A 13348-nucleotide genomic window follows, 5' to 3' on the forward strand; every position below is an offset into this window, starting at 1 on the left:
TTTGAATCTGATTCAGAGAACCGAGGACAACGGAGAGAATGTTCCTGGAAGGGAAGAATTATGCTTGGGGATTTGGCGTGCGAACTTTAGATCTGGCTTTGCCGTATTGTACTTCACTTGACCTTTGGTAAAATATATCTTTCTCATAAAATGGAGCAAAGGATCGTTCTTGCCTAAGGTTCAAGCCAAGGCAGACATTTAAGCCAGATCAAAGGCCTGACCAACTCTCCCACCAAGAAACAGGCTGCATCTTTGCTGAGCATTATCTTATTTTATCTTATCCTCTCCATTATCAGCTGATTGAGAGAGAACATTTAAAAAGGTTATTCTTGGGGAATTATGTGTGCTGCACCCCACTTTTGCTGCAGGCACAACTCATTTCATTGCCTCCCATCTTGAAGAATAGACTTTGAGAGAAAAAAAAGGTGACTGGTTCTGTTCAAGATAGGCTACAGGTAGTCCTTGACGTACGACCATAACTGAGCCCAAAATTTGTCTTGCTAAGCAAGACAGTTGTTGAGTGAGTTTTGCCCCATTTTACATCCTTTCTTGTCACAGTTGTTAAGTGAATCACGGCACTTGCTAGGCTAGCAGCACGGTTGTTCAGTGAATCTGGCTTCCCCATTGACTTTGCTAGTCAGAAGGTCACAAAAGGGGATCACAGGACGCCAGGAAGCTGCAATTGTCATAAATATGAACCAGTTGCCAAGCATCTGAATTTTGACCACATGGCCGTGGGGATGCTCAAATGGTTGCTAAGTGTGAAAAACAGTCATAAGTCCCTTTTATCAGTGCTGTTGTAATTCAAACGATTCTAAATGAATGGTTGTAGGTCAAGGATGACCTGTATTTTTCTTTTAAAAAAGCAACTTTTGAACAGAGCCTTGGTGGAGCAGTGGGCTAATGCCTCCTTAAGTAACACCAGCTGCCTGCAATTAGTGCAGGTTCGCATCCCACCAGGCTCAAGGTTGACTCAGCCTTCCATCCTTCCGAGGTAGGTAAAATGAGGACCCAGATTGTTGGGGGCAATTAAGTTGACTTTGTAATAATGCCGCTTGGGTGTGTGTGTGAAAGCCCTAACAAGCAGGCATATACATAGAATGAAGGCTACTGCTAAGCTTGTAAGCCGCCCTGAGTCTTCGGAGAAGGGCGGGATATAAATGGAATTAAAATAAAATAAAAAAAATCTTTGTGGCCAAATCTCTTAGCCCAAGAGTTTAAGAATCTTTAACTGAAATCATTCCCACCAGTAATTCTACTCACCTCTCACTCCATGACACTTTGCTATGTTATGTCTCATTTTACACCCTCTCTAGTTTTCAACACGAGGCATAAAACCTCTTTCTACCGATCAGTCTTTAACAGGGGTCCTCAAACTTGGCCACTTGTGGACTTCAACTCCCAGAATTCCCCAGCCAGGTTGAAGTCCACAAGTCTTAAAGTGGCCAAGTTTGAGGACTTCTGGTCTTTAACTTATGGAAATGTGCCCAGGGCCAGAAAATTAAATGCTTCCTCCAAGCAAAAATTTGTTGTAATGAATGGGCAAGTACATAGCCAAATGTCTCCGCTGGGGCACTTTGAGAAAGAGTTAGGTTTGACAGGAAGGCTGCGGAACAGATTCCTCATTAAAAGGTTATTTAGAAAATGAGGAACAGTCCAACTATTCCACACTTTTAATGACTGATATAAATTCATGATCTCCTGCATAATGTGCAAAAGAAGGAAATGTAGTAAGCTCATGGGAGAAAACATTTATTTATCCTTAGGTTTCTTACAATAGATTGTAGGTATGGACCAGATCCAGGTTGCTTGGCCACTAAATGGCATCAATGTATACAGAAATTCTCATTCTTTGCTACTCACCAGTAACAGAATGACCTTTTGCCATTCAGACATAATGTATCTACTCATTGGATCATATAATTTACATATTTTATAAGGCTGCATCAACAGAGGGTTAGAATCAAGATCACATGAAGTTCTAGTAGTGTTTTAAAAAGCTTTAGTAAGACCACACTTGGAATACTGCATCCAGTTTTGGTCACCATGATATATAAAAGATGCTGAGACTCTAGAAAAAGTACAGAGATGGGCAACGAAGATGATTAAGGGACAGGAAGCTAAAACATATGAAGAACAATTGCAGGAATTGGGGATGTCTGATTTAATGAAAAAAGGACTAGGGGTGACATGGTTAGCAGTGTTCCAATATATAAGGGAATAGGTGTCGAGCTATTCTCCAAAACACTTAAAGGCAGGACAAGAAGTAATGGATGGAAACTAATCAAGGAGAGAACCAACCTAGAACTAAGGAGAAATTTCCTGACAGTAAGAACGATTCATAATTGAAATGGCTTGCCTTCAGAAGCTGTGGGTGCTCCAACACTGGTGGTTTTTAAGAAGAGAGTGGACAACTATTTGTCCAGAATGGTACAGGGTCTCCTGCTTGTGCAGGGGGCTGGACTAGAAGTCTTCCAAGGTCCCTTCCACCTCTGTTATTCTTGAAAGCTTTATTATTAATGTGTAAAATAATTTTTCCACATGCTAGCATATGTGAAATAAACATAAATATATGAGCTGTGCTGTGTTAATTTTTACCTCTACTCTGGTCTTTTCTGAAGTGTCTGCTGTTACAATCTTGGAGGTCTTCTAGTCCAACCCCACTGCTCAGGCAGGAAATCCTAAACCATTTCAGACAAATGGCTGTCCAATCTTTCCTTAAAAACTTCCAGTATTGGAGCATTTGCAACTCCTGGAGGCAGGTTGTTCCACTGATTAATTGTTCTACAAAGATTCACTTGGATGTCTTGGGAGTGTTTTGCTAAAATTGGTTGACTCAGCCTTCCATCCTTCCGAGGTAGGTAAAATGAGGACCCGGATTGTTGGGGGCAATTAAGCTGACTTTGTAATAATGCCGCTTGGGGTGTGTATGAAAGCCCTAATAAGCAGGCATATACATAGAATGAAGGCTACTGCTAAGCTTGTAAGCCGCCCTGAGTCTTCGGAGAAGGGCGGGATATAAATGGAATTTTTTAAAAAAAATATTTCCCAAACAAAAAAGCATATTTAAAGATTCCCCTCCCGCCCAAATAGGATACATAAACATTGAAGCTATTATCCTTTCTCCTTCAGGGAGTGATGGCTTAGTGTGGTTGGACACTTATATCTGTGCTACTTGAAGATGAACTGAAAGGTCTCGTAAATGATACAGGTACAGTAAAGGATCTGTGTGTCAAGACAACACAATATCCGTTAAGACACAGACTCGGAAGACCAACTGGAGGTACTGAATGCCTGGCAAGCTCTACATCTGAGTCCTCAGCTATTTTGATATTCACAATTTACAGTACACAATCTAACCTCCTAAGGTACCTCACCATGCTTGATGTAATTAGGTCCTCATATTCCCCCCCCCCCGATTTCTCATCCTCCTTAGTTCAACTGGATCCATGAACCACTGTATGATCCTTCTGTATTTGCCATTTTTTCGGGATCGTGTTTGGTCTTTGTGTGGGGGATATCTCTATGTTTTGTACTGCAACTACCATAGTTCTCAACAAGGTCAGAGACCCAAGTGTCATGCGACAGGGTGAGCTCCAATCCTCACCCCAGCTCCTGACAACCTGGCAGTTCGAAAGCAAGCAAATGGCCAGAAATGGCACTTCTATGGAAAACCAAATAAATATTCTACTGTATTCCAATGGTTTCCTTCTCTCACACAAACCTGCCAAGAATGTAACCCCCCTGCTCCTTTGATATGTTAAGAAATAAATACTGTAAGCATGTGATATTTAGCACCATTTCTGTTTTAACCTGTAATTTTCAATTTCCTTTTCAAATGCCATTATATTAGGTTTTGGTTCCTTTTATATCTCACTTTTTATAGGAACCTAAGGCTTTTATGAAACTCATCATTTTAGTCACACAACAATGCACCTGGTGACTAGTCTAAGAACACCAATATAAACAAATAATACCCCCCTCCCCAAGTTTAAATCAGGACCCAGTATAACATACTGCACCTCCCAAAGGGTGAAAGTGGCTAGCACTAGAATTAATTATTTAAATTATATTCCATCTTTCCTATGGGAGACCTGCATGTCTTTCCTGGAGATCTCCGTTAATTTTATCCCTATGAGATGGCTGAGAGAATCCTAGTATTCTGGATCTCCTCAAGCCTAAGTTAATGCCTAAACCAGTATACAGAGTCCTTGACTTACAACTGTCACTTAGCAACTGTTTGAAGTTTGAATCTCTCCCACCAAAAGGCCATGCCCCCCATGATATGATTTCGGAAGTTTAACTACGGCTCTCATTTACGGCTGTTTGCCACGTCCCACAGTCATGTGACCACAATTTCCTTTCTTTGTGTTGAAAGCCACTGTTTACTTTCAGTTTTCAGCACAACACCCCATAGCAAGCAGTGGTTTTGCTTAATGACTGCAGTGTTCACTTAATGACTGTTGAAAAAAAGGTTGTAAAATTGGGTTGGTCACATAGCTGATTCACTTTATGACTGTTACAATTTACAGTCATAATCATCAAGTTCTGTGACAGTCATATATCGAGGACTACCTGAACATCACTGGCTCTTTTATATCACTGAAACAACACAACACGGTTTTCAAACTTATTTGCCTTTAAATCTCTAGTTCCTTAAATATCTCAGGAATTATTTATTTATACATGCATACAATTTATAGGCCATCCAATTTTCAATAATTTAGGGCAGCTTACAATTTTAATCCTTTTAATAATTATAGGAGACAAAAAAGAAATTGTGAGCAGCTAAAAAATATCTATCCAACAGGGGCTCAACCTTCACTCTGCCCCAGAACCTGGGAGAACAGCCAGATCTTCATAACATCTGGAACATTATTAGGGTGGATGGAAGCCATTTGAATCTCTGGAGGATCTCATTCCAGAAGGCAGATCCCCTAACGGAGAGTGTGTGCTTCTCTGACAGAAAGTGTCAACATACAAATACACAGGCAGCTTTTGATAAACACTGCCACTGCTTGAGCCATAAAAAATGGGGGGAGGGACTCAACCCCCCCCCTTCCTCTCTTACCTTGGCAATCTGGTCTGCCATTTGGAGACGGCCGTCAAGTTCCCGCCTAATTTGGGCTGCTTGCTCGTCAGGATTGTCCAGCTGCAAAAAATGAGAACAAAATCATTAGCAGCCATTCAGCAGCAGTAAAGGAACAAACATGTCACTAACAAAAAATCAATATTTGATACCTCCTCTGCTTCTTATCGTATTAGCGTCATAAAAAGGAAGGCCCACCACCGTCTTTACTTTCTGAGGAAACTGAGGAAGGCACAGCTTCCACCACACATCCTCACAATCTTCTACAGAGGGACTATCGAGAGCACCCTGAGCAGTTGCATTACTGACTGCCTGGTTTGGAAACTGCACCGTTTCGGATCCCAAAACCCTACAGTGAATAGTGAGGATGGCAGAGACGATCATTGGGGTTGCTCTTCCTTCTGTCATAGATATTTACATCACACGTTGCATCCGTAAAGCCAGAAACATTGTGGCTGATTACACACACCCCCTCATACACACTCTTCACTCTTTTGCCATCTGGAAAGAGGTACAGGAGCATTCGGGCTCGGACATCCAGATTGTGTAACAGTTTCTTCCTACAAGCCATTAGAATTCTCAACACGAAGAAAGTGGAACTATAAATACTTGTATTTGTAGTTTTTTTAAGTTTTTAGTTTAGAGTTATGTGTAGTTTGTGTTCTGTTCTTCTTTTGATTAGTGTCGTCTGATGTAGCACCTTGGTCCTGGGGAAACGTTGTTTCGTTTCACTGTGTACTGTACTGTATATTGTTGAAATGACAATAAAGTCGTCTACTACTACTACTACTACTAGTAGTAGTAGTATTTCCTTTGAAAAAAACCAGGTGATGTGAATCAAGAATAATATGTAGGCTACATTTCAACTTTTCATACAATAATGTAGATAATATGTACAATATTATTACTAGCTCATTATAGTGGCTAAGGTGTTGGCCTGGAAACCAGAAGATCACGAGCTCTACTCCCACTTTAGGAATGAAAGCTGTCTGGGTGGATTTGGACCAATCATTCTATCTCTCAGCCCAATCCACTTCACAGGGTTGTTGTTGTTGTAGGAAAAAGAGGAGGAGGAAAGAATATAAGGTATGTGTGCTGCCTTGAGTTACTTATAAAGTCATAAAGGTGGAATAAAAAATCAATCAGACAAACAAACAAACTTTGTTTCTTTGTTATTTTACCTGACAGCACATATTTTCCTTTACAAGTGGCCCTTGAATGCTTAGTAACCATTCATAATTATGACAGCCCCCCACAAAAAAGCATAGTTATAACCCAGATTTGAATTTCTGTTAGTTGCCTTCTCCACCTGATCATGTGATCATGTTTGGCAACTGGCCTGCATTTATAGCTGTGATTAATACTGTGATCACATGACTGAGATTTACGAATTCTTTTTGCCAGCAGCTGACATTTACTGCTGCTCATTGTGGACAATGGGTTTGCTTAATGACTGCAACATTCACTTAATGACCACTGCGAAAACAGTTGCAAAATTGGGAACAGTCTCATTACGATCTGCTTAATAAATGACACAAGTTATGACTCAATTATGTTCGTAAGTCGAGGACTATCTATATTGTCTTATTGTAATTTTCAAATAGCAGCAGTAAATTTTCTTTTTAATACTTAACCTCTGAAGAGGGATATTTAATGGTATCCACTATTCTAAAACTCTTCTTCCCCAAACTCCAATCTATGACACTGTTAAATAGCGGGTTCTTTGGCGCAGGCAAGAAGACGCAAAGCCGAGTATAAGGTAACTCATAGTTTATTTCATGCAGAAACTGTACTGGGGAAAAGGCTGCAACTAGCTGCAATATATAGTCTAGCCCAGGGGTCAGCAACCTGAAACAGTGAAAGAGCCACTCAGAACCGGTTCCCTCACAAAAGGAAAAACTGGGAGCCGCGAAAAAATGTGTGCACATGCGCGTACATGCGTGCATGTGCAGAACAGGGTTTGACTGAAGAGTAGAGCCAAGGCGAGATATGCACCTACCCTGCATATTTGAACTGATTGGTTGAACTTTTTTAGTCCCACTTTTTTTTTGGACTGCACATGGCAGAAGACTGGGAGCCGCAGGAAATGGCTGAAAGAGCCGCATGCGGCTCCGGAGCCGCGGGTTGCAGAGCCGCGGGTTGCAAGCCAATAGGTTTGAATCAACCATTGCCGCCTGGAGATAGCCAATTTCAGCACAGGAGACTTATAGTCTGGGTTGCTGGAGAGCTGTTAGCTTCTCCAGCAACCCACGTGGTATTCTGTACATACTGTAACAGAAAACCTCCTTGGTTTTGCTCACAGGAGAATTTTACACCTATGACTATACACTGAACTCCTAAAAAACATCTACATGCAGACTTAAGATCTGCTTGGTCTAAGCCACGTATAAACCATACTGAATCATGTCCAGGAATTATATCCATTCTAGATAACATGGATGTACCACTACCATAAAAAATATGTCTGTAATCATATTAATCATTTTAATCAGACTCTATTGAAAGATACAAATTGAACCTTTGCCAAGATTTTGTTCAGCTAAAACACATGAGGGCAGGCTGTTCAGTCTTTTTCATCTGTCAGAAAGGAGGGCAATTATCATTTAGGCCTTTGTTTTTCTTCTCCAGGCAAAAAGAAAAAAAAATCAATCGAGTTTTCAAAGTTCACAAAGAACTTTACTCAATAAGAATAGATGTACTGAAATGTCTATATTTTGGTGTACATCTTGCTCTGACAAAGAAAAATACTCTTAGGGTAAGTCTGAATTTTTTGCTTGCACATTAAAGGCACTGTTCCATGATTCACCTACAAAATCAACAAGACCAGTATATAGGTGTATACAGTGGTGGGATTCAGCTGGTTTGCACTACTTCAGCAGAACCAGTAGCTAATATTTTGTTGCCCAGGCCCAGAATGGACTTCTGGAAGCGGCATCCACACAGAGAACCAGTTGTTCACATATTTGAATCCCACCACTGGGTATATATGAGTGCGTAAGTGGTTTATTCTTTTATGAATTGGCTTATCTCCAAATTATTAGCAGGGCATGGAGGATAGAAAGAGATAAATATATAGTCTGCTTGCTTTCAGGCCTTTCCTTTTCCTAGCAGAAAGCTTCATTCCCCAGCTAATTCCTGTTCTGTACCAGCCTGCTACCGGCCCTGCAGAAAAGGCAGGGACAACCCCTTTACAAACGGCAAGAGGCTGGAATAAATCCTGCCAAATTTATTAACATAAAACAGACACCAACCATGAAACAAGAGCTATGAAACAGGAACTATCCAAGCGGTTGCCTTCAGCAAACCAGCCCTCCCACACATTCCCCTTAAATACAGCTCAGGGCGTGGCCTCTCTCTGCCTCCTTCCGAGGTGCCCCATTGCCTTCCTCTGTTTACTCCTGATTGACTGCCTCCTGCGTCGGGCGTCCTTGAACAGGGCCAGCTGTGGGTCATCTTCATCCATGCTGTCAGGCTCACACAGCTGGGTCTCCACCAGGTGGGAGGGGCCTGGCTGAGGGCTCTGCGGAGCCTCAAAGCCATCATCAGCAAGCTCTTCAACACCCCCCTCCTCCTCCTCTGAGTCATCCGACCCAATTGCCGAACCCACAGGCTGACCCTGAATCACAACAATTCCTCCCTTTGCTCTTTCTATATTTTTTCTTGCCCTCTGATCAATTCCTCTTCCTTCTCTTCACGAGTTCAATTATATGACATTACTACAGCCAAGCGTTTTCAAAACTGGCCACATAAGAATCAGCTAGCAAAAGGAGATCAGTACAGGTACTTCTTGACTTACAACCATTCAAAAGGTTGAGCAACACATTCAAAGTTACAAAGGCCCTAAAAAAGTGGTTTACAGTGGGTCCTCACTCTTACGACCGTCACAGCATCCCCATGGTCACGTCATCAAAATTTGGGAACTTGGCAACCCGGCATGTATTCATCATTGGTTGCAGTTGCCCGACATCAGGTGATGATCACATTTGCGATTTCTGACCAGCAAAATCAATAGAAAGAAGCTGGGTTCACTTAACAATCATACGTTTTGCTTAAAAGCTGCAGTGATTCACTTAACAACCATTGCAAAAAAAAAAGACTGTAAAATTGGGTGCGACTCACTTAACCACCGCCTTGCTCAGAATGGAAATTCTGGACCCAGTTGAAGTTATAAGTCAAGGACCACCTGTAAAGGGGCTCAGTATAAGTTCCTGCATAACACAGAAACACTGGAAGCTGGTTAGATGCTGCCGTTTACTGCATACTTTTAATTTTTAAAAACATGTTAGCATCAGGGCTGATGGGTTCACAAATTTGTAGCCTGCCAGATGAATTTGGGAAAAACGTATCATTCTTTTTCAGCACCAAATATGACTACAGTATTACAATACATTTCTATCCAAATAATACATACATCTCTTGGCCAAGCATTGAAGTTCTGAGTCTAAAATTAGTTAGCTGCCCCATTATAGGGAGCCAAGCTTTCTACACCACCACCACTTCTAAAAGCTGTCCTTTAAAACTTGTGCCTAATTTCACCTGTCATATTTTTTTCAGCCATCTTCTACAACTAGCCTTTATCGTTCAATAATGCAGGCTACTTTAAGTGCAAATGTACTAGCTGATTGAATGCTTGGTATTCTAATATTACATTGTTAAAGCATGTCTTTCTGAAGGTAGCAGAACACTTTGTTACGTACTTTTGTAAACATTGCGAACACTGTAAATAAATATTAATTGCTTTGCAAGCATCCTGAGCATGTGCCCTTATGCTGCAAGTAGCTACTAGTTGGTGGGATGCAGGCAAAGATACACTGATTTACAAGAAGTTCTCTCCATTAGAGACCCTACTGTGCACAGAATAACATAAGTAGATGTCAGCCCTTCAAGGTAGCCCAGACGGAAAACCCAACCATGAGTACTGATACTACCCTTATTGTAAGACTACAGTAACAGGTTCTTGCAAATCTAAAAGCGTTTTCCTCCTCTTTGCCTTTACTTTTGGGAGAATTAGAGAGGTCCCCCCCCCCGTGATGCTTTCTCCATCCCCATTCCTGCTGTGGGCTGAGATATCCCTAATCTGACTGTTGCCCTGGCTGTGACTCTTCCTCCTATCTCCCAAGGTTATTGTCACAGCCTGTTACAGTAGGCTTGGGGCAACACTGGGCTTTGGTTGTACTTGTGGCATACTAGTCAAAACATGCTAAAACGGACTGGTAATGTCCTTATGTAGAAACATAGAAAACTGACAGCAGAAAAAGACCCAGTGGTCCATCAAGTCTGCCCTTTGAGTTTTTGTTCGTTTTCCTTTTAATTAATTGTTTCTTTTATTTCTTTTCTTTTCTTTTTTTAATTTTTATTTTTTTTTGTCAGATGATAGACATGCATTCATCCCAAGCATGTTTAAACTCAGCTGCTGATGATTGACCCGCTTCCTCTGCTGGAAGTTGGTTCCAAGCTTCCACCACTCTTTCTGTGAAGTGATACTTTCTAATATTTCTTTTGAACTTCCCTCCTGTCCTTACTTTGAAAAGAGAAGGCTTGAGGTGTCACAGTGCAACCTAGACTGCATTTATCTCATTAAAAGAAAAGTTAGGTGAAAATCTTGATGGATGGCATCCTAAGGCCTGGGCTACTCGGCCCTTTAAAGAATGACTTGGTTGGGTCAGTTGAGGATACACTTCAAAGGTTTCTGCATGCCACAAAGCTGGGAGATGTTAATACTTTAAATAAAAGGGAGGAGATTCAAAAAGAACAAGGAATGCAAGACAGGAGAAGGAGATGGGGGAAGCCTGGCTTGGCAGTCGAATACGTGGAAGGGATCTGGGTGTCCTTGTGAACCACAAACTAAGCATGTGCCAGCAGTGTGATGCAGCTGCTAAGAACGCAAAAGCTATCTTGGGATGCATTAACCATAGCACAGAGTCCAGGTCACAGGAAGTAATTGTTCTACTCGGTTCTGCTCATTTGGAATATTGTGTACAAGACAGTTTAGAAAAAGACAATTATAAACTGAAGCAGGTGCAGAAGAGAATTGCCAAGGTGGTGAACTGTCTATGAAGGACAGTTTGTATATTTTTAGCCTACTTTTAAAAAAAAATGACTGAGAGGAGATGTAGCAATCTCCAAAAATCTGAAGGGTTTTCACAGAGAAGAAGGATTGCTAAAGGTCTTCAGACAGAGCCTGGATGCTCATTAGACAGGGATGCTTTCATAGAATAGGTGTTGAACAGACGGTTGGAACAGATGACCTTTAATGACCCTTCCAATTCTATGTTTCTATGACCCAGACAATATTTATTTTATTTTATTTTATTTTATTACATTTATATACTGCCCTTTCCCGAAGGACTCAGGGCGGTTTACAGGGCGATTAAAAACAAAAATACAAAAGTTAAAAACAGATTTAAAAAATTATATTCGTCCCTGCCATAAGTAAAACCCCAGTTAAAATTAAATTAAAACTAAAATTAAAATTCTCAGCCTGGGCCAGAGAGCTCGAAGAGCCAGGTTTTCAGGTCCCGGCGGAATGAACGGAGGTCGGGGGCAGTCCTAAGCTCCACTGGCAGCTGGTTCCAAAGGGCAGGTGCACCCACTGAGAAGGCCCTATCCCTGGGTGTCGTCCGCTGGCAATCTTTTACCGGTGGCACCCTGAGAAGACCCTCCCTGTGGGAGCGCACTGGACGAAGGGAGCTTGATGCCGGCAGCAGGTGTTCCCTCAGATATCCCAGATCCAAGCCATTTAGGGCTTTATAGGTCATCACCAGCACCTTGAATCTCACCCGGAGGGCAACCGGGAGCCAATGCAGCTCGCGGAGTAGAGGTGTTACATGGGAGTATCGGGAAACCCCCATCACAACTCGCGCGGCCGCATTCTGCACCAGCTGAAGCCTCCGAGTGGTCCTCAAGGGCAGCCCCATGTAGAGAGTGTTGCAGTAGTCTAAACGGGAGGTCACGAGCGCATGAGTGACTGTGCGTAGGGCATCTCGGTCCAGATAGGGTTGCAACTGGCGCACCAGGCGAACCTGGGCAAAAGCCCCTCTGGTCACGGTTTCTATATGGTCTTCAAAATTGAGTCGTGAATCCAGGAGGACGCAAAAGTTGCGAGCCCTATCAATGGGGGGTAACACCTCACCCCCCATCGTTAGAGATGGAATAGTCTGGTTAACCCGAGATGCCGATATGCACAGCCACACAGTCTTGGCAGGATTGAGACGAAGCCTGTTTCTCCCCATCCAGACCTGGACTGCCTCCAGGCAACGGGACATCACGGTGAGGGCATCACTGGGTTGGTTCGGGGTGGAAAGAAAAAGTTGGGTATCATCAGCGTACTGATGATACTCCACCCCGAAACCATGAATGATCTCGCCCAGCGGCTTCATATAGATGTTGAACAGGAGGGGCGAGAGAACCGACCCCTGAGGAACTCCACAAATGAGAGGCCTCGGGGCGGATCTCTGCCCTCCTGTCAACACCTACTGCGAACGGCCCAGGAGATAGGAGGAGAACCACTGTAAAACGGTGCCTCCCACTCCCAACCCCCTGAGATGCCGCAGTAGGATACCATGGTCAATGGTATCAAAAGCCGCTGAGAGATCTAATAGGACCAGGACAGAGGAACAACCCCTGTCCCGAGCCCGCCAGAGATCATTCACCAGCGCGACCAATGCCATCTCCGTGCTGTATCCGGGCCTGAAACCCGATTGGTACGGGTCCAGATAATCAGTTTCCTCCAGGAACAGAGGAAGCTGATGCGCCACCACACTCTCAACAACCTTCGCCAAAAAGCGAAGGTTGGAGACTGGACGATAGTTATTTAAAACAGCCGGGTCCAGGGCAGGCTTTTTGAGGAGGGGTCTCACCACCTGTAGAAGTCAAAATTACGGTGATAATCTGGGCATATGGAAGATTGTGAGGTGGAATGCAAGAAGAGTATATGGTAAATATCATAACGACATGAAAGAAAGAAAAAAATAGATATATTGTGCATTTGTGAGAGTAAGAGAAAGAGAGAACACAATAGAATACATGTAAGTGTTTTGAGCTATTTTATCTATTTATCTAAATAGACTTAATTAACACCTAGCTCCAGCTTACTGTGGGCACTTTACATAATATAATATTTACAGAGTAAAAGACCAGAACAATGAAAGATACTTGCATGGAAGTGAATGCATACATAACATACCCACTGAGAAAACAACCATAAACAAATACTGTCTTAAGTAACACACAAACACATATAACTGTCTCTATCATCTG

At 42.4% G+C, this 13348-nt stretch overlaps 1 protein-coding gene across 6 annotated transcripts in view; it reads right to left on the bottom strand.

Moving 5' to 3' along the window:
* CADPS (calcium dependent secretion activator) overlaps window positions 1-13348 on the bottom strand; it is a gene marked incomplete at both ends in the record, with an annotated part of 451723 nt that overhangs the window by 254114 nt on the left and 184261 nt on the right. For all 6 annotated transcript variants that reach the window (XM_083355958.1, XM_083355955.1, XM_083355956.1 and 3 more), the window contains one exon: window positions 5072-5152. In XM_083355958.1, the coding sequence (XP_083212084.1) occupies window positions 5072-5152 (81 nt within the window). The remainder of the gene's footprint in view (window positions 1-5071; window positions 5153-13348) is intronic.

This window comes from Vipera ursinii (assembly GCF_947247035.1).
Source record: "Vipera ursinii genome assembly, chromosome: 2".
In the NCBI taxonomy this organism is placed as follows: Eukaryota; Metazoa; Chordata; class Lepidosauria; order Squamata; family Viperidae; genus Vipera; species Vipera ursinii.